Source organism: Aquarana catesbeiana, linkage group LG02 (genome assembly GCF_042186555.1).
Source record: "Aquarana catesbeiana isolate 2022-GZ linkage group LG02, ASM4218655v1, whole genome shotgun sequence".
Taxonomy (NCBI): domain Eukaryota; kingdom Metazoa; phylum Chordata; class Amphibia; order Anura; family Ranidae; genus Aquarana; species Aquarana catesbeiana.
In genome coordinates, this window is record NC_133325.1 from 403,616,596 (window position 1) to 403,639,381 (window position 22,786).

The window sequence follows — 22,786 nt, forward strand, 5'->3', positions numbered from 1 at the left end:
CTAAGGCCGCCCATAGATGATTCAATTTTCTTTCCTTCCACCACAGGTGGAAGAAAATTGCTCCATTCCCCCGGTTCCTGCTGAACCAGCCAAATTTCGACCCACGCATGGCCAGCTTTAAACAGCTAATTCCCTCAGTGACAGCCACCTGATAGTTTAAAGCCAGCCATACATGGATCACCACTAGTAGTAACCATTGTGTTCTGCCGGGTGGGAAGGCTCCCCCCCGCTGGCAGAACACAATAGAGCTGCGGGAGGCAACCAAGTGTTTTTCTTGGTGAAAGGAAGGAAAAATCAAATCATCTATGGGCTGCCTAAGTATTATCTATATCATAAACGCCTCATTAGGCACAAAATATTATCACCACAAACCATTTAACAATAGAATGCCCAATAAACTCTGGAGAACATGTTCCGTTTGTCTTATCACCACAAATTACCTCAAGCTTCATCTTGACATCCTCGTGTTCATGTGATGTCTGATCCAACATTTTAGAGGCAGATTCTACTTGACTACAGTATTGTCCATAAATTAGAAACCTGTTGGATGGAAATACCATATATGTAGGTGTTGCTTTTAAGAAATATATTTCATAATCCCAAAAAGAAATACTAGTAAGTGTAAAGAACATTAGGATTGTTACATTTGTGTAATGTACATAACAGTTTTATGGCAGTCACCTAAAAGTACATATATTGATTTAGAAAATAATCTGGCCATCAAAAGATCCTCCATATACCTGAAAAATATATAGTCACAGTTTCATGTGATTACACGCTTGGGTTTATACCCGTGCAGTGGTACATTATCTGAACGTTTCATGTTGTAAAATTAAAGTAACTCTATTATGAGATGATATTCTGTTTGTGTTATCACAAAAGCTGAACTGCCCATATAACTATGTCCACTATGAAATATACATCTACCTAATATTCATATGCCTCAAAGGGAAAAAACACTTTCTGGTTCTTATGAAAGTTTACACAAACATAGACAAAATTATTTATCAAAGCTTAGTAGAAGAAAACCAGCTTCAATTTTGAATGTTAGAATCTGCCCTCTTGACTATGATTTACACATTGTGGAGAGTCAACCTGGAGCAAAGTTTAGATGGGGTTTATTTAAAGCGTTTGTTACCCCAACACTTCATATTCTTGATATGAGCCTGCTGTACCAAGTACTTGCATGAGAAAGTATCCTGTTCTCTTTGTATCAATTCCTTTGTGTGAAATCCCTGGTGTTCCTGCCAGTCCCTGTGCATTCCTATTAAAAACTGACCACACTAAGCATGAGAGCACACCGTGGTCAGTTCTCTAGTTATGCTGGGAACTCAGTGTACTCTCCTCCAATGATCAGGCTTTTCCTGACACGCCCCCGCTTCAGAGCCATTCACTGGCAAGCTCAATGTGCTGCTGCTTCTCCACCCTCCAGCTCTTATGCAGCTGAGAACAGAGGGAATGTGAAAAAAGGTATTTATAATGTTTTTTGTATATCTATACAAAAATGCTTTGCCTTTCATTTATATTTTAAACTGGGTTGTTTTACAAAGTGATTGTTTATAATCACTTTAAAAGGGGAGATACCTCCCTCTACAGCCCTCCCTACTAGGGCTCATTCACAAAGGTGGCAGCCCTTGCTGCACCTATGAAAAGTGATCCGGGGTGGATCATTTTTCAGAGAGTGGTACAGGAACAGCTGTCAGGCATTCAGGAAGCCATTCTGTTACCTCCTAAATGCCTGGTTATTTTGACAGCTAAATGGCCCTTTTGAATGCAAAAACCATATTGAAACTGTGAGCCTACCCCATCTGGCCGCTGTTGCATTTTTAGGGGAGAAGCAGTAAAACGGTAGTTCAACTGCCTATTTTTACTGCCACCCCTGTGAATGAGCCCTTAAAGGGGTTGTAAACCCTCATGGTTTTTCACCTTAATGCATTGTATGCATTAAGGTGAAAAACCTTCTGTAGTCCCACAGTGCCCCCGTTTTACCTACCTGAACCCAGTTTTCTTCTCCCCGGGGATGAGCACACCAGCTCTAGCTGATGTCTCATGTACTGATTGGATAGATTTATAGCAGCGCAGCCAAATGCAATGACGCAGGCGCCGGGGGGTGGGGCCGAGTCCTGCTTTCTGTGTCAATGCACACAAAAGCAGGACTCAGGAGCGCGTGTGCACAGGTGTCCACCTTAGGAGAGCGCTTCTCCCCCAGAAGAGGATCAGGGCCACTCTGTGCAAAACAAACTGCACAGTGGAGGTAAGTATGACACAGTGGAGGTATTAAAAAAAAACACAAGGGTTTAGTAACCCTTTAAACAGTTGAGCTAAGAGAGACAGGTGCTGCGGATGAAGAGGAGAGAGCTATTTGTAAGCCTGGGCTCCAGACTCCAGATCTCCCTGGAAGACCTCCTAGCTGGTGAGCCTTGTGCAATAAACTTTACAAACTGAAGCACAGTACCATGCTGTGTTTTGAGACTATAATGTTCTGAAAAGAAGCGGATACATGTTTTGATTGCTCTGAAGAAAATACCCATCTTGTGCTTGCTCACAAATAAAGCAGATTTTACGTTTATAGAACTGTGTTGTAGATGTTTGTTTTCCAGTCTAAACCTGAAAACGTATAACGATCTTACTTTTCCTTATTGCGGAGGAAGACTTGATACAAATTCTGTGTGTTCTTGGGTGAGATGCATGACTTCATTTCTGTCAAAAAGTCTTGATGAAGTTTTCGTAGATCCTGAAACAGAGAGAGATTGAGTATTTACTTACTGTATTGCTGGATATATTTAAATTTCATGCTCCAGGCCACCTGCTGATTGCAGTTGGTAAGTAACTTGTTTGCTGCATGCCCCCCCCCCCCCCCCCCTCACCGAACCTAACCCTCCATGTTCAGCCTCTCATGGCATGGAGTTGGTAGATCCTGAATGTTGGACGGTAAACCCTCCTGAAAACTGGGTGCCCTTTGTGCCAAGCCGTGGGCAGAATGATGCTTAAACAGCATTGACATTTACAGGCGTGGCATTATAAAAGCTCTGCAATGTCATCATTGCCTCTGTCTTGGTGTTTTTTCCTGTCTTTAATATGCAGTGCACCACACTGCTCTCCTGGCTCTATTGTCAGTCTGAGAACTCAAGCTGTGAATGATGTCACAGGGGCGGGAAGATGGGCAGCATGGGATGGGAACCGTCAGTCGTCATGCAATGGCGTAAATGATCTTGGAGGTCTGCAGAAATAAGTGCAAGGCCTTTGGAGCACAGTGGAGCGCAGACTCACAAAGTATCTTGAATGGAGGAAAGCCTTTTCTAACATTGCAAGCCTTTCAGGATCTTTAAGGAGGCCTGAGTAAGGTTGACAACAAGACAGTAGTAGCCTACATTGCCTGAGAAGGGGAAACCAAAAGTTTTTTCCTGTTTTACATCTTGCAAAGAAACTTTTCGCGGGGCAGAGAACCACTTGCAGTCAGTTAAGGTTGGTCTTCTTGCCAGGAAAGGAAAATCAACTATTGGTTCGGTTAGGCAGAATATTTTTCAACAAGTGCCTCAAACCAATATTGCCCTTATGGGGCTTTCCAGCAGTAGTTCTCAGGGAGACTCCACTGAACATGCAGTTTCTGATATTTGCAACAGGATACCAATGCAAAGACTCCATCATACAAGATAGGTTCACAGTGCCATGGAATTTTCTGTTTGATCTTTGTCTCTCTCTGGTGCCATTGAATAGAAAAGGTGCTTCTAAAAATATGGACACAACAAGTCTATGCCATACAGGTCCTTTCCACCTACTGAGAAGGCTTTGTATTTCACTGCTCCCCCAGATGTCATCAGAACCACCAAACCCATTTCTGGTCAATTTAAATCTTTTATGGTAAGGTCAGTCACAGCACCCCAATCCAATGAGACTACTTTGAATAGCCATGACAAGAGGTGCAGGGATTCTCATCCAAGGTTGTTCAGACCTTGGTGACCAGAAGATCAGCCATGAACGCTACATATGAGAGGATATGGAAGAAGTTTGTTTTGTTTGCTTAGCAAAAGATTTCTCTCCTGTGTGCCCTGCTCTAGCCAATATCCTGGACATTTTACAATCGGCACTAGAGGTTGGTCTGGCATACAATTCAATTTAAGGTACAGATCTCTACCTTATCTTTCACTGGCTGCAGATGGGTGCAAAAGCCAGTGACCAGATGCTTCTTGCAGGTGACAATCTATATATGACCTTGAGGGAAATCCTTGTTCCCTCTGTGGGACTTGGATCTGAGAGCACCCTTTGCTCCAATGGTTTAATTTCCATTGCAGTACCTCACTGTAAAACTAGTTCTTCTGACACAAATACGTCAGGCAAAAGGATGTTGAAGATTGCAACACTATCCTGCAAGGGCCTTTTGGTGTCTTTTTTTCTTTTCTGTTTTACCAGAGATAGGGATACTATGGTTATCTCCAAAGTTAAATTTTAAAGTGGTATCTAATTTTCATCAAAACTAGTAAGTAGTCAGTGGCAGCTGGTGGTTTTTTGTTTGGGGGGGCAGCAAACAACCGAACCCCCCCCACGGCAACTCAAACCCCCCCACCGGTCCCCCAACCCCCCCTCCGCTGTCTGCCGGTCAGTCCACCAGCACTTACCCCATCTAGGTGGCGGGGATTGGGCACCCATGGAGCGGCAGCGGGGATCGGGGAGCCATAGATCGGCGGCTGGGATCCGGCATGCAGACATAGGTGGGGACCGGGCAGCTCTTCTCCTCCTCGCTTCCACTATGCATCTCCTCCCTTCCTCCTAGGCATCCAAAAGGATCACCTGTCCTTTTAGCCAATTGGGTGATGGGTATCAGTCCTACTTCCCAATTGGCCGAAAGGAGGATCGGTGTTGCAACAGCGAATATTTATTTGCTGTTGCAACACACCTGGGTGGGCTTCAGACGCATCCTTAGCGTCCCATGCCCACCCTATTTTGAAGCCTATTAGAGCCTATGGCTCTACTCAGGTGCTTAAAAAAAAAAATCCTGGCCACTATAATTCATGGACCTGGTGCCCTGAAAGGGGCCGGACGCATGAATAGGGGGCGGCTGCGGCAGCCATGGTGGGATTCATGCAATGCATGAATCTATCCATTACTCATACAGGGGAGGAGGAGAGAGGGGGCGGTGCCCAGGCGCCCCTAATGGATGGGCCGTCACTGGAAGTGGTCCTTTTGAGTTTTCACACAAGAGTCATTGAGTGCACAGCAGGAAGACTTACACATGTCAAGTTACTAACAGTGTACTTGGTCAAAAGAGGGAAGTGGACAATCTTTTCATTTAGCCATCAGGTCCTCAAGAGTCATCCACTGTTGGGTTACCAGGGTGATTAGATTGACATGCAGGAAGTAGGCCTTTCTGCTCTGAAACAATTGCAAGCTTAATTGACCAGAAGGGTGGCAGCCTCTGGGCTGTTATGCCAGGATTGCTTGGAAGCGATAGGTAAGGGCCTGAAGTTCTTGTGCGGCCTTCATTCAACCTTACAAACTAAATGTGCAGTCAGCAAGTTTGGGACAAGAGAGATCAATTCTTTTTGGCTTTGGCAGCTTTTCTTTGATTGTCAGTGTCTCCTTTCATTTGTTCTCTCCCACCCATTTATTCAGCTATGGTATATTCCATTGTGTGCTGACATGAGGTGGGCCAGGAAAACGGAAAATTGTTATGAAATACTTGCCATAATTTTCCTTTCCTGGCCCATCCTCACTTCAGCACAGGGCTCTCTCTCTAGTGGCCTGTCGCAGGCTAGGTTATCGAACACCTTTGTTGGGGGAGGAGCTACCTTTTATTTACCGTGCCTTGCAAAAGTATTCACCCCCTTGGCATTTTTCGTGTTTTGTTGCCTCACAACCTGGAATTAACATGGATTGTTTGAGGATTTGCATCATTTAATTTACAGAATATGCCTACAACTTTGAAGATTGTTTTTTATTGTGTAGCAAACAACAAATAGTACAAAATACTTTGAAAAGCCACCTTTTGTGGCTATCACAACTCCAAGTCACTTTGGATAAGTCTCTATGAGCTTGCCACATCTTACCACTGGGATTTTTACCCATTCCTCCTTGCCAAACTGCTCCAGCTCCTTCAAGTTGGATGGTTTGCGCTTGTGAACAGCAATCATTAAGTCTGACCATAGATTTTCTTTTGGATTAAGGTATGGGCTTTGGCTAGGCCATTCCAACACATTTACATGTTTTCCCTTAAACCACTCAAGTGTTGCTTTAGCAGTGTGTTTGGGGTCATTGTCCTGCTGGAAGGTGAACCTCCGTCCTAGCCTCAAATCACACACAGAGTGGTACAGGTTTTGCTCAAGAATATCCCTGTATTTAGCACCATCCATCTTTCCCTCAACTCTGACCAGTTTCCCAGTCCCGACTGCTGAAAAACATCCCCACAGCATGATGCTGCCACCACCATGTTTCACTGTGGTGATGATGTTCTTTGGGTGATGTGATGTTTTGGGTTTGCACAAGACATAGCGTTTTCTTTGATGGCCAAAAAGTTAAATTTTAGTCTCATCAGACCAAAGCACCTTACTCCATACATTTTGGGAGTCTCCCACGTGCCTTTTCAAAACTCAAAACGTGCCATTTTGTTTTTTGCTGAAAGTAATGGATTCTTCTGGCCACTCTGCCATAAAGCCAAACTCTATGGAGCGTACGGCTTATTGTCCTCCTATGTACAGATACTCCACAGTTTCTGCTGTGAAACTCTGCAGCTCCTCCAGGGTTACCTTAGGTCTCTGTGCTGCCTCTCTGATTAATACACTCCTTGCCCGGTCTGTGAGTTTTGGTGTACGGCCGTCTCTTGACAGGTTTGCTGTTGTGCTGTGTTCTTTTCATTTGGTTTTGATAGATTTGATGGTGCTCCTAGGGATCATGAAAGATTTGGATATTTTTTATAACCTAACCCTGACTTGTACTTCCCAACAACATTGTCCCTTACTTGTTTGGAGAGTTCCTTGGTCTTCATGGCAGTGTTTGGTTAGTGGTGCCTCTTTCTTAGGTGTTGCAGCCTCTGGGGCCTTTCAAAAAGGTGTGTATGTAATGACAGATCATGTGACATTTAGATTGCACACAGGTGGACATCATTTCACTAATTATGTGACTTCTGAAGGTAATTGGTTGCACCAGAGCTTTCTATGGGCTTCATAACAAAGGGGGTGATTACATACGCACATGCCAATTATCAGTTTTTTATTTCTGAAAAATATGTATATATTTTCCAAATTTTACTTCACCAACTTAGACTATTGTGTTCTGATCCATCACATATAATTCAGATTAAAAGAACATTGAACTAAAGGCTGTAATGTAACAAAATAGGTAAAAAGCCAAGGGGGTGAATACTTTTGCAAGGCACTGTAGCTAAGAACTGGTGGTCCTGTGGGGCTCCAGAGGTGGTGTTAACCCTTTATGTGCCGACATGAAGATGGGCCAGGAGAGGAAAATTACGGTAAGTATTTGATAACAATTTTCTGTTGTCTTTAAATAATATGACCCTTTTTATTTGATTTCAGAATAGTTTCTTGCAACCTGAAAAAGCTATAACAACAACTTGCAATGATTTCTAGGTAAACCTCACAGGCCAGGCATGTTCCCAATCTGTCAATGATTGATTTGCCAAAGAAAAGTAAAAGAAAATGCCAACATCAGACTTTGGTAAGCTACAAAGAACCCAAAGGCTTTCATCTGTGTGGCAGCACATTTTTTTATGCTAAAGATTGGTACCCACATGGGAGTAACTTGCAATTCATAGTCCTTTACAAAACCTACCTTCCGTCATCATCCTCTTTTGAATACAAGCGTCAATAAAACACTCAGCCCCTGGATATCAAACAGCCTACCACAGCTAAATAGATTCTGACTAAACCCTCCTACACCAAAACCAGTACACCCCTCACATTTTTGTAAATTTCATGTGACAACACTGAAGAAATGACACTTTGTGTCATGTAAGGTAGTGAATGTACAGCTTGTATAACAGTGTAAATTTGCTATCCCCTCAAAATAACTCAACACAGCTATTAATGTCTAAACCGCTGGCAACAAAAGTGAATACACCCCTAAGTGAAAATGTCCAAACTGGGCCCAAAGTGTCAATATTTTGTGTGGCCACCATAATTTTCCAGCACTGCCTTAACCCTCTTGGGCATGGATTTAACCAGAGCTTCACAGGTTGCCACTGGAGTCCTCTTCCACTCCTCCATAATAACGTCAGGGAGCTGGGGGATGTTAGAGTCCTTGCGGTCCTCCACCTTCCATTTGATGATGCCCCACAGATGCTCAATAGGGTTTAGGTCTGGAGACATGCTTGGCCATTCCATCACCTTTACCCTCAGCTTCTTTAGCAAGGCAGTGGTCATCTTGGAGGTGTGTTTGGGTTCGTTATCATGTTGGAATACTGCCCTGTGGCCCAGTCTCCAAAGGGAGGGGACATTGCTCTGTTTCAGTATGTCACAGTACATGTTGGCATTCATGGAGCCCCAGACCACGACACTCCCACCACCATGCTTGACTGCAGGCAAGACACACTTGTCTTCGTACTCCTCACCTGGTTGCTGCCACACATGCTCTACACCATCTGAACCAGATAAGCTTATCTTGGTCTCATCAGACCACAGGACATGGTTCCAGTAATCCATGTCCTGAGTTTGCTTGTCTTCAACAAACTGTTTGTGGGCTTTCTTGTGCATCATCTTTAGAAGAGGCTTCCTTCTGGGATGACAGCCATGCAGACCACTTTCATGCAGTGTGACCCCCAGCCCCTTCAACCTCTGCAGTAATGCTGGCATCACTCATACGTCTATTTCTCAAAGGCAATCTCTGGATATGACGCTGAGCACGTGCAATCAACTTCTTTGGTCGACCATGGCGAGGCCTGTTCTGTGTGGAGCCTGTCCTGTTAAACTGCTGTATGGTCTTGGCCACAATGCTGCATCTCAGTTTCAGGGTATTGGCAATCTTTTTATAGCCTAGGCCATCTTTATGTAGAGCAACAATTCTTTTTTTCAGATCCTCAGAGAGTTCTTTGCCATGTGACCAGTATGAGAGAGTGAGAGCGATAACACCAAATTTAACACACCTGCTCACCATTCATACATGAGACCTTGTAACACTAACGAGTCACATGACACCGGGGAGGGAAAATGGCTAATTGGGCCCAATTTGGACATTTTCACTTAGGGGTGTACTCACTTTTGTTGCCAGAGGTTTATACATTAATGGTTGTGTGTTGAGTTATTTTGAGAGGACAGCAAATTTACACTGTTATACAAGCTGTACACTCACTACTTTACATTGTAGCAAAGTGTAATCTCTTCAGTGTTGTCACATGAAAAGATATAATAAAATATTTACAAAAATGTGAGGGGTGTACTCGCTTTTGTGAGATACTGTATATATATATATATATATATATATATATATATATATATATATATATATAATTTTCATCCTAGCATCCTATCTCTCTCTGTGCAGCACAATGGTGATATCCCAGCTACATTTACAAGGTAATAATTGAATCTGCAAAGGCATTTGGTGCACACCCAGTACATCTTATCTTTTGTGACTATTTAAAAATATATTTGAATAAAAGTTTTTGTTCCTTGAGCTCACCTTTAAAAAACAGTCATAGAACTTTGTGGGTTTTGTGTTGTGTAATAGTAGAGGAATGATCTATTTTTCAATGTATGCCATGTGAGGTTCCCTAAAGCATAAGCTTTTCTTTAATCAGATTTTTTTAAAGTTTCTTTTAAAAATTTCACAGCATTAATCAATGCCATATGTTTGGGATGTAAGTGATACCCTTACTGGTAAACTTATGTTTTTAAAGATGGAAGGTTAAGAAAAATGTTTAATTCTGGCAATAAACCAACATTAATATGTAGAATAGGAAAGAGATACCAGCAAACACAAAACATTATCTTAAATAATGCAGTGAAAAAAGGACAGCAGTTAGAATGTGTCATGCATTACGGAGAGTACCCTTTTCTGGAACATTGCTGTTCACTCATGTTGTGATCACTTTACAAACACTGATAAAAAACTCAAACTAATTGCATGCAAAAATGTATAATGCCTTAGTGAGCAAAGATGTATGTTAATGGTAATATGAGATGAAGAACACACAAACATACACACACACGTTTCGAGTGATCACACTTTTTTTTTTCTTTTTAAGATCGCACTGTTGGAGCAAAATTGAGGTACCATATCCCATTTTTTTTGCAGTAATACTTTAGCGGTGGGTATGGAGCCAGCTTAATGTGGAAAACATAATTTAAAGGAACTGTCATTTGTGCTATGTGAAGCTCACGCAAAAATGGAAAAATAAATAAATTTCAAGCTCAGCATATAGTCACCTCTATGTTGATGAAGATACAGGTCTTTTCACTTTCACTTAGGAACGTCTGAAGGGGCTTCATAAAGAACTGAAAAAAAGAACATTCTAGTTTCACTTTTGCAACAAGATAGTAACCATTTTACTATTTAAACAGTGATCTGGTTCTTTGGAGTGAAGAATGTGGGGAGAGCAGAAGGAAGACATGTGAAGAGATAAAAAGACATGACTTGAGAAATGGTGTTGGCAAATCTCAGGATTAGTTGTGGGCAACAAGGATCAAGAACATGATGGGCAGAGGGAAGGGTGACTAGGTAGAGAGAAAAATATAAGAGAACTTGAACAGGCCATTTATGAAGCCGTTTTTTGAAGGCAGCGTACTTTATCTACTGCTCTATATGTTGTTACCTGACAGATGGATCCAAGTGTGTCTGAGTACTTTTCTTCTGTCTGGTACAGTTCCTGGAGGCAGCATCTTTTCATATCTTCTGTAGTCATTTTCTATTAAGAATCAGAGATCAGAAAGAGTCTCCCGACTATGGTTTCTTGCAATCCCTATACACCCAGCCTGCATTTCTTATACCCCGTAAAAACCATAGATCTATGCTTACCCCATCTTTTTTTGGAGCAGGTTGGTCATCATTCATGAGAACCTCATATATTTCATTGCCTTCTTCTTCATCCATATCAACACAGTCATAGAGATCTTCATCTTCCTCTCCTGTGTCACTGTTTGAGATGAAAGTATGGGATTGCTAAGATGTTTTGACAGAATTAGCCCCCCCCCCCCAGCCACTGTACAGATGTAAACACCTGTACAGTGCACTGAAAAAGTATTCATATCCCTTGAAATTTTTCACATTTTGTCATGTTACAACCAAAAACGTAAATGTATTTTATTGCCATTTTATGTGATAGACCAACACAAAGTGGCACATAATTGTGAAGTGGAAGGAAAATGATAAATGGTTTTCATAATTTTTTTACAAATAAATATGTGAAAAGTGTGGCGTGCATTTGTATTCGGCCCCCCTAAGTCAATACTTTGTAGAACCAACTTTCGCTGCAATTACAGCTGCAAGTCTTTTTGGGTATGTCTCTACCAGCTTTGCACATCTAGAGAGTGACATTTTGCCCATTCTTCTTTGCAAAATAGCTCAAACTCTGTCAGATTGGATGGAGAGCGTCTGTGAACAGCAATTTTCAAGTCTTGCCACAGATTCTCAATTGGATTTAGGTCTGGACATAAGACACATTGGTCTTGGCATGGACATCCACACATAGATCTTTGGCGTCCGGGCGATTGTTTATTTGTTTTATTGTAATGTTTTGTGTCTGTTGTCTTGTGCTGTGTGTTGCCATATCTAGAGACTATTCGACACAGTAATCTCTGGATATTTGTCATGTTATCAGTGTCATAACCATCATCTCTCATTGGGGAGAATAATGATATTTTAATTTCAATAATAAATATATCATATGTTTCTATTTTTCCCTACATTGTATGCTGATTGTATTGTATTGTATTGTATGCTCATTTGGTCCTTTGGTTCCTTACACTCTTGATAAGGACAACCCCATTTTTTATATATACGTGCAGCTTTCTTGACTAGAGTGACGCTACCGATACTCGGTAAACAATGTGACGTGGATATTATTGCACAAAAATTAAAGTCCCTTGTTTCTCTTTCTTAGTTCATATAGGTCTGGACTTTTGACTGGGTAATTGTAACACATGAATATGCTTTGATCAAAACCATTCCATTGTAGCTCTGGCTGTATGTTGAGGGTCGTTGTCCTGCTGGAAGGTGAACCTTCGCCCCAGTCTCAAGTCTTATGCAGACTCTAAAAGGTTTTCTTCTAAGATTGTCCTGTATTTGGCTCCATCCACCTTCCCATCAACTCTGACCAGCTTCCTTGTCCCTACTAAAAGAAAAGCATCCTCACAACATGATGCTGCCACCACCATGTTTCTCGGTGGGGATGGTGTGTTCAGGGCGATGTACAGTGTTAGTTTTCCACCACGCATAGCGTTTTGCTTTTAGACCAAAATGTTAAATTTTGATCTCATCTGACCAGAGCACTGTCCTCCACGTTTGCTGTGCACCCCACATGGCTTCTTGCAAACTGCAATTGGGACTTCTTATGGCTTTCTTTCAACAATGGCTTTCTTCTTGCCACTTTTCCATAAAGGCCAGATTTGTGAAGTGTATGACTAATAGTTGTCCTCTGGACAGATTTCCTGATCTGAGCTGTGGATCTCTGCAGCTCCTCCAGAGTTGCCAAGGGCCTCTTGGCTGCTTCTTTGATTAATGTTCTCATTGCCTGGCCTGTCAGTTTAGGTGGTCGACCATGTCTTGGTAGGTTTGCAGTTGTGCCATACTCTTTCCATTTTCGGATGATGGATTGAACAGTGCTCTGTGAGATGTTCAAAGCTTGGGATATTTTTTATAACCTAACCCTGCTTTAAACTTCTCCACACCTTTATCCCTGACCTGTCAGGTGTGTTCCTTGGCCTTCATAATGCTGTTTGTTCACTCAAATTCTCTAACAAACCTCTGAGGGCTTCACAGAACAGCTGTATTTGTACTGAGATTAAATTACACACAGGTGGACTTTATTTATCAATTAGGTGACTTCTGAAGGCAATTGGTTCCACTAGATTTTAGTTGGGTGTATCCGAGTAAAGGGGGCTGAATACAAATGCACGTCACACTTTTCAGATATTTATTTGTAAAACATTTTGAAAATTATTTATCATTTTCCTTCCACTTCACAATTATGTGCCACTTTGTGTTGGTCTATAACATAAAATCCCAATAAAATACATTTACGTTTTTGGCTGTAACATGACAAAATGTGGAAAAAGGGGGTATGAAAACTTTTTCAAGGCACCGTACATGTTTCTTTCATATCTTGGGCCCAAAATGTTTCATAATATTGAATCATTATCATTCAAAATGATTCAATATTTGTTAAATGATTTGCAGGGTTATCTTTCAATGGCTTATAGCGGTAGGTAGGTACAGTAAATATTTCCCAAAACGTCCATTGAGAGAGCTGTGACTCCCACGTGCATGCACAGGATTGATGTTATCGCAACTTGGCCATTCAAACAGCCAAAGCCCGCGAACACATAAGTTAGACAGGATGACGATGGAAGCCATCTTCAGCGCATCACTGGAGGGCTTCCTTTTATGGTAAGTCTTTCATAATATGCTAGTATGTGATGCATTATACTCTTAACTTGCAGCAGGAAGATTTTTTTTTTCTGTTTTCTTATGGTTTACTATAGGATAAGGCTTACTTACTCCATCTTATCGGAGAGACCACTGTAAATTTCATCGTCAGTCTCTAGATCTTCAGTAGGAAATGGTCTGGCAAGAAAAATGAAAGGATATAATATTGGTAAATGAAATCCAGTTTTGAAAAAGCAGTTCCAGTGCAGAAAGCAAGTCATCAAACCTGTGATACATACATAAACCCTTTACTCTGAGCAATCTGAGACCAGGATAACATAGACAGGGTGTTGATAACCTGCAATGAAATAACAATAGAGTGAGTATTTCACCTACAGTACAGTATGATCGTTATAAACATTTTTTTTTACTAAAATCCTGCTGCAGAATTATTACAGAATTATTTTTGTGCAAATATGCATGTCTGCATGGATGAATATACGTACTTTTGACAAAGGGAGCAGCAAGCTCTCACATGGCTTCTTTTGAGGTAAAATTATACCAGTTGGGAACAGAACAGCCACCTGGCCAATAAATCCTACTACTGAAAAGGTATTGTTCAGGAGACATTAGGCTTAGCCTTATAGAGACATACAATATTTTTTTCTTAAACTGTTGGATCAGGCTTAAGTCTGTAAGCGTTGAGGTGGGGAAAAAGACTGCGCTAAATTAGAACACAAGCTGCTAACACTCAAACATACAAAGTTCAAAGTGAATAATATAATAATAATGTAGCGCTACTAAAAAGTGAAAATAAATCACAAAAAATAGAAAATAAATAACACATCTAAAAAGAAACCAAAAAACAATATAAATTGGCTATGCTGAATATAACCCAGTGGGGGCGTGAGAAAGAATGTCCACAGAAAATCTTAAATGGTATATTCCTCTGGTGAGAGTAATCCCAATCGTGAGATAATCAGTGTAAGGCTTGTCTGTAGTCAACAACAGCGGAACTCAAGATATAAATGGGTACTCTTACCAGCTGTGATGGACCCCAAATGCCATACGACAGAGGGATCAGACAGGCTTGGGATCTTATATTATGTATATCAGATGTTGTTGTATTCAACAGATGTCGCTCAGATACTGGACACAGATGGAAGAACCCGTTCAAGGTGGTATCCTCAGCTCCTGGACCGTGAAGGCTCCAAGTACTCCCCTGTTGAATAGCCGTCTTCAACGATGTTCTGTGAGGGCTCCAGGGAATGATCATGTAAAGCAGAAGGAAGGAGATGGACTCCAATGGTGCAGGTCAAAAACCAATGAGGTTTATTTAGGAATAAAAGTTCAGATGGTAAACACCAATCAATAAAAGTGATCACAGGAACAGGTAAAAATTAAATAAAAGCAATGTGGGATACAAGAAATGCTAGCCCGACCGGTTTCAACACTAAGGGGTCTTCAACTGGGGCAAAAGACCCCTTAGTGTCCCAGTTGAAGACCCCTTAGTGTCGAAACCGGTCGGGCTAGCATTTCTTGTATCCCACATTGCTTTTATTTAATTTTTACCTGTTCCTGTGATCACTTTTATTGATTGGTATTTACCATCTGAACTTTTATTCTTAAATAAACTTCATTGGTTTTTGACCTGCACCATTGGAGTCCTTCTCCTTCCTTCTGCTTTACATGATCATTCCCTGGAGCCCTCACAGAACATCGTTGAAGACGGCTATTCAACAGGGGAGTACTTGGAGCCTTCACGGTCCAGGAGCTGAGGATACCACCTTGAACGCGTTCTTCCATCTATGTCCAGTATCTGAGCGACATCTGATGAATAAAACTACATCTGATATACATAATATAAGATCCCAAGCCTGTCTGATCCCTCTGTCGTATGGCATTTGGGCCCCATCACAGCTGGTAAGAGTACCCATTTATATCTTGAGTTCCGCTGTTGTTGACTACAGACAAGCCTTACACTGATTATCTCACGATTGGGATTACTCTCACCAGAGGAATATACCATTTGAGATTTTCTGTGGAAATTCTTTCTCACACCCCCACTGGGTTATATTCAGCATAGCCAATTTATATTGTTTTTTGGTTTCTTTTTAGATGTGTTATTTATTTTCTATTTTTTGTGATTTATTTTCACTTTTTAGTAGCACTACACTATTATTATATTAAGTCTGTAAGCTCCTTAAAAGGCAACAATAGTCTCTATAATTGCACTTGTTATCTATGTGAAATCAATTAACATAAAGCCAAATTCTAGGCATTTTTTTTATAAATGCCCCTCAGTAGGTTTTAAAAAGGAAGCAGCTCAGGCTGCAACACCCACCTTCAATCCGGAGCTGTTCCCTGACATAATCTCTTTTTGTCACAAGATGTCCTCAGTCTTCTGGGCTAAATGGCACCTGGAGTCATTTCATTCATAAGACTGAGGACATACTATGAGTTCAAGGTTTTGTGGGGTCAACACAGTCCCCTGCATTCACTGCATGACAGTGTAGGGGGTGGCGCTGACATCATCACATCAATGTCACTTTCTGTATCACTGAAGGCCACAAAGCTTTGAGATGAGGTAAAGATGAGGATGACCCTGTGGGATCACATGCCCAGCTTGAAGACACCTGGAAAATGTGAGTATAAATAGGCCTGGGGGCTTTGAGGACATAAAGATAACCTTTTGAATTGTTTTATTTCTCTTCAGTAATGATTGATATCAAGTAAACATTTTATCTAGACTTCCTTGACAAAGACCTGGGGAACAGCTGTTTCATAATTACAAAAGTTTATTTTTCTTTTTTACTTTAGATGTTAATAATACATTGATATGGTAATGCTGGCATGGCTCTTTAGATTCATTGAGTGTGTGAATTTTAATGATTGACCCCTTTTTTAACAATGTGCAATTTATTTATATGTTATTTTTATAATTATTACTGACTTATCAGCAATGGATATCTGCATATCTCATAGCACTAGGATTCTTGGCATAACCACTGGTTATATTCTGCTATCTTCAGGATGCAGGGGCATCCCCCATAAAACCCCTTCCACTCCCAACTATCATCATTTTTTTTAGTATCCTTAGGTGATGGAAGTCTTCTGTCTCCTGAGAGAAGCTTATCTCTTATGTGGTGACTTCTTTTATCAAGTTTTCTGATTGGGCCATTACCTATGTGCCTTCCTCCTGCAGCTTCTGGATCAGCTAACTCCTCAGCTGAAACTTGGGAGGCTGTATACAAATCCTGCTTAGAGAAGATGATGGGCCAGCCTGTATTGTTGCTTTGGCACTGGATCAAGCATGAGTGCCCACCTTGACTCATGGTCAAGCATTATGCTAAGAAATATCCTATTGAGGAGGGTTTCCTACAGAAATACAGTGGGAACGGAAAGTATTCAGACACCCTTAAATTTTTCACAATTTGTTTTATTGCAGCCATTTGCTAAAATCATTTAAGTTCATTTTTTTCCTCATTAATGTACACACAGCACCCCATATTGACAGAAAAACACAGAATTGTTGACATTTTTGCAGATTTATTAAAAAAGAAAAACTGAAATATCACATAGTCCTAAGTATTCAGACCCTTTGCACAGTATTTAGTAGAAGCACCCTTTTGATCTAATACAGCCATGAGTCTTTTTGGGAAAGATGCAACAAGTTTTTCACACCTGGATTTGGGGATCTTCTGGAATAGGCGTATATTGATTGGTTTGCGCAAAAGTTATAGCGTCTAAAAAATAGGGGATAGATTTATAGCATTTTTATTATTATTAATTTTTTTTTACTAGTAATGGTGGCTATCTGTGATTTTTATTGTGACTGCGACATTATGGCGGACACAGTGGACAATTTTGACACATTTTTTAAACCATTGGCATTAATGCAGCGATCAGTCTGATTAAAAATGCATTGATTACTGTAAAAATGTCACTGGCAGTGAAGGGGTTAACACTAGGGGCGGTGAAGGGGTTAACTGTGTTCCCTGGGAGGTGATTCTAACTGAAGGGGGAGGGACTAACTACAGGAAGTGACAGATCGTGGTTCCTAGCTAATAGGAACACACGATCTGTCACTCCTGTCAGAACAGAACAGGTAAGTGTGTGTTCTGTGTCTCCTGGTCATGATCGCTCGTGGCCGACAGTCATCGCGACCGTCGGCCACGAGCATTGGCACCCCACCGTGCATTGGGTGCGCGCGCCTGCTATCCGGACCCTCTTACTTCCTGTTTTGGCTATGGGACAGGAAGACAAGGTAAATATCCCCAATGGGACAAAGAAGGCAAAAATAAACCTTACAGGGGTTATAATCCTTCCTTGCTTTATCCAAAATGGAAAAAGTTTTGCCTATAATTCTACTTTAAGGATACCATTGTTACCAATTTTGATGCAGTATTCTGAGTGTGCTCACCCCAAAGTCTTCAGAATTGGTTCCCTAAACTTGCCCAAACCTACGAAGACCTTCCCAGCCCACTTGCTCTCAGAGTCTCTCTTGTACAGTGACTGGTCTCACTCTGAAAAACTATTTTTTAAGAGTTTTGATCAGCAATATCCTATTGAGGAGGGTTTGATACAGAAATAGATAGTCCTTGATATTGAACCAGCCATTTCTTGTCTTAAAGTGTTTGCAAACCTAAAACAAAATCCATTGCACTGGCTCTTTATTGTATTTATGTGTGTTTTTTTCATAAAATTATTTTAATCATGCCTGTGGTTCTTACCTGGTTGATCCTGTCTGTGCCCCTCCTCCTGACAGTAAACTGACCGCAGTAAGCATGGCAGCTGAGCCGTGCTGTGTGGTCAGTTCATGTCTCTGTGCTCTTGCACAGCGTGCCTGTATCTTCTGTGGTCAGTGTAAGACCACGCCCATCACGCATCCTTCCTGCCTTGACTGACGGCAGCAGCTTCCCTATCGAGCCCGTCTTCTTTGTGAAGAAGCTGGTGAAAGGGGGAAGTGATGTAATGCCGCCAGGTATCGTTGCCTTGGAAATGTGGACTGGTGGCAAATATCATTTACTTCAATGACGTAGATGTCAAATTGTGACACACCCACCTGCAGGCCTGTAAATTGCTCAGGAACATACAGCGATTATGTGACCTGCCCTTTGCAAACCAGAAAACTCATTAGAGGCAAGTTTTTTTTAAAGAAATGTGGACTTATGATGAGGTTAGATTTAGCGACTGTAAAATGTTTTTTACACTGCTTAAATTTAGAACCACTTTAATAAGACATTAACAATCCAGGTAGAAGATAATCCTGTGTTTATGAATGCAGTGGACAAAAGGTTAGATGCTCCTTTTACAAGCCTCTTTTCTTTGACAGCCCCTACTACCTATGGTTGACTTCATGGCTGTCTGCCAGCCCCTTGCTGTCTGGACTAAGTGTATGGCCTAGAGATTAGAGTTTTTGGACTCCATCCCTGCATCATGCTCTCGAATTAGCCTCCTTCCAAACAAAGATAATCCTCTTGCTGTTGTTCAGCAGCTCTTTTCTCAGTGGACCAATTCCCCAGTCCTGAATGAGAAGCGCTTTCAGGGATAGGCAAATTGAGTCCTTCAGCCCATTCTGCATCTTGGCCTGATGGTAGCCACCTTCGAGGCAATGCCATATGCCCAGTTTTATTCAAGGCCATTGCAATTCAACATAATGGAAACCTGAGACAGACAGGATTGGTCCTTGGACTACTTCATGCATCTGACTTATAGGTGCAGACTTTCCCTAACATGGTGGATTTCCAACCTGGTGATAAAGTCATGGAACCCTTTCCCCCAAAGACATGGAAGATTCTCATGATAGATGCCAGCCTATCAGGGTGAGGAGCAGTCCTAAAAAATCTAAATTCTTATTAACATCCTGGAGTTCAAGGCAATTCGTCTGTCCCTTCAACACTTGACCTCTCAGCTGAGAGTTCACCTGGCCAGAATTCAGTCGTCAATAGCATAGCAGTGGTCTACATTAAGGAGGCACCAGAAGTTGTGCTATTAAAAGAGAAGCTCTTTAGGATTGAGATAGAGGGCATTCAGTTGATTCTGTTTGCACTGAACTGCCCCAGGAGGACAAAGTATCCAGAAATACTCAGACTCCTGGGCAGACTTTCTGATCCATCTATCTACCATTACACCTAAAAAGCATACTTTGTGGGTTGTGAGGCTAAAAATTCCACCATAGGAAGTACACTGTGGGACGCATTCCTGTCCTTTCTCCAGTCTGGTCTGGATAACCATCTGAACCAGAGTACTATCAAGGGGCAAAATCTCAATCCTGGCCGATTTGTTTCAGAGACTGTTGCCCTCTTATTCCTTTGTTAAGGCCTTTTGTGATGCACATATTTCCCCTCCTGTACTTTACCCTGGTTCTTTCAGTCCTTAAGGAATAGACTGGCCCTGTTAGGGATATTCCCTTATCTGACCTCACTCGCTTCACTGGCCTTTCACAATGCTATCACCACAGCATGAAGGATCTTTGAGTTAGTGGCCTTACCTGTAAAGAGCCTTTCCTACTGTTACACAGGAACAAGTCCTGTCCTGAGGCCTACAGCCTAATTTCTCCCTAAGGTGGTTTCCTCCTTGCACCTCTGCCAGGATATTGTCCTGACATCCTTATTTTCTGCTCCAAAAACCCCAAGGAAATTTCTCTCCAATGTTGTGACATGGTACGTGCAGTGAGAGTTTACCTTTTTGGCTACAGCAGGGGGCTCCTTGCTTCTCGCTCCACCATTGCTAGGTGAATTGGACAAGTCATTATTTGAGTCTATAGTCTAAAGCAGGGATATGCAATTAGCGGACCTCCAGTTGTTGCAGAATTACAAGTCCCATGAGGCATAGCAAGACTCTGACAGCCACAAGCATGACACCCAGCGGTATGATGGGACTTGTAGTTTTGCAATAGCTGGAGGTCCACTAATTGCATATCCCTGGTCTAAAGGATAAAGTTCCTCACTTGTCTGCTGATGTGCACTTGACCAGATCTGTTAGTGCTTCATAGGTTCAGATATGCATTAGGGCTCATTGGTTCTTCTATTCACAAGCTTGTTAAGTTTTACCACATGGATGTTCAGGACTCCTCTGATGGAAGTTTCAGGTGTAAGCTGCTCTTCCCTCAGTTGGACTGGTTTTGGATTTCCCATGGTTATGACTAAGATCCTGTATCCTGTACTGTACAACTAAGAAAATAGGATTTTTGACTGACCAGTAAATTGTAGTACAGTACAGGACACATGTTACTCCCTCTGTTCTTTAGGATCTTTCCTAATTGCTTACTATAAGACTGAGGCTTGCTAGGAGTGGGAGATATTTATATAGGGTTATGTCCCTGTAGCTTTCTTTTTTGGCAGTGTCTAATCACCTGAAATTAGCTGCCTATAACCCATAGTTATGACTAAGATCCCATGTCCTGTACTGTACGCAAATAAATGGATTTTATTGGTTAAATCAAAAATCCTATTTTATTACTTGTTGACCCTGCCAGTTTCAGACCTTTCTTAGCTTTTCTTGTAATAGCGTGACAACACCAATCACAGGCCCCTAATAATGTGGTAACATTGCCCCCCTATATCAGGAGCTCCTGTACTGGAAGTACAGCACAACATGTCGACCAACATTGTGTCTGCAATGACCTAGGGTTGCCACCTGTCCAGGATTCACCCGGACAGTTCGGGTTTTGAATCATGTGTCCGGGTTTCAGTCTGCTTGAAACCCGGACACAATATTCAGACAGGAACGGGGCTCAGAACGGGGCCTGATGGGAGGGTGAGGAGGCACTATGCATGACACCTTACTTTTCTCTTTGAAGCGCCCAAAGGTGCCCCAGGTCTGTTACAATCCTATGGTGTATACTAGAATTTTTTTTGTTGCTGTGTTCTGCTAAAGTGTTTGGGTTTGGCTTGAAGAGAAAGTGGCAGCCCTACAATGACCCACTGGCCGTCAAACATTCCAATCATTCAAAAATGCAAAGGAGCCTGGGAACTGTAATGATGAAGCCAACAATGGCATGACTAGTACTCAAGACCTGCTGTGGCTTCTTCCTGCTTGCAGTCCAGAAGAAAGTAGAGGTCACATGACAGATAACTAAAACGAGGAAAGAAACGCTTTTATTCTGCTTTTAATTTGCTGAAATTTACAGGCTTTATTAAATTGCCTTCACTGCAAAGTCATTAGTGTAGGAGGACAGGATTAACAGGTTGCTTTAAAGATGATTATATGACATTACTCTAGGGCCTGTGTCAACAGGCTTTGTTTGCGTAAGAACTGCTTTTATACCCATACAACTCTATAAGAATACAATAGCAGCACAAATACACCTGTCACTGAATTCTGAATGATCTCATAAGCATATCAAACTGATTAAAAGCGAGCTGCGTTTGCATATTGAAACAGCCCAAAGCTTGTCAATAGTGACTTTCATAGAGAGAATTATAGTGGCTGGTATTGATGACCTCCTATTCAAAGCACTGCTTGCATGGATGTTGCTGGTTTCAGCACTTCCTAAATTACTGACCTGGAACATGCATGTAACATTTTTTATTTTTTTTTATTGGGAGGAGTGAAATCTAAGCAGTCTATAACACACTTTGAAATGCTGTGCCCTCTTTCGTGATTGTTAAGGTAAACTAAGCAAAATGTCATCACTTTGGACTGTTGAGCTCATGTGTCTTCTCTATTCAGAAGTGATGCTGTGAGACGGAGTTTCCCAGCAGTAACAAAAAGGGTACGACTCAACAGGAAGTGAGTGAAACCCACACGGGAACTGAAACAGCCTGTGTCTCGCTGTAGGTTCACATAGCACACATGCTCTGTAAATGTAAAACCCTCCCCATGGTAATTTAAAGTTGTGTAAAAACCAAAAGCAAACATTTATTATATTGCAGCTTGCCAATTCTTAGATGTAATGCCTACAATCATTTTATTTTTTAGGTTTTCTTTCTTCTATATTCATCTAGTGATCCAACCAGTAAGTCTGTTGTTTTTCAAAAGAATAAGCTCTCCAGCAGAATGTATCAGTTACAAAGATGGGACAAACCATTTGACACTGACCGAGGTGCTTACAATGATCAGTTTTTATTGATTTATGTAAAACCTTCATCCCAAAAAACTCCCCTCCCCCCAGACTGACATTGCTGCTGCTGAAAGGTGCCCCCTGTGCCCATTCATCCAGAGTGGGGTCACTCCAATACAGGAGGTGTGTTACTGGCCAGATCACCAGGTGAAAACAGAGGGAAAGAAAACCAATCCAGGCACCACATCT

At 41.6% G+C, this 22,786-nt stretch overlaps 1 protein-coding gene across 1 annotated transcript in view; it reads right to left on the minus strand.

Moving 5' to 3' along the window:
* VAV1 (vav guanine nucleotide exchange factor 1) overlaps positions 1-22,786 on the minus strand; it is a 150,047-nt gene that overhangs the window by 59,512 nt on the left and 67,749 nt on the right. Inside the window, exons 3-9 of the mRNA XM_073615306.1 lie at positions 13,830-13,888; positions 13,663-13,728; positions 10,963-11,080; positions 10,760-10,852; positions 10,374-10,442; positions 2,631-2,734; positions 441-540 (exon numbers count right to left, since the gene is read on the minus strand). Of these exons, the coding sequence (XP_073471407.1) occupies positions 441-540; positions 2,631-2,734; positions 10,374-10,442; positions 10,760-10,852; positions 10,963-11,080; positions 13,663-13,728; positions 13,830-13,888 (609 nt within the window). The remainder of the gene's footprint in view (positions 1-440; positions 541-2,630; positions 2,735-10,373; positions 10,443-10,759; positions 10,853-10,962; positions 11,081-13,662; positions 13,729-13,829; positions 13,889-22,786) is intronic.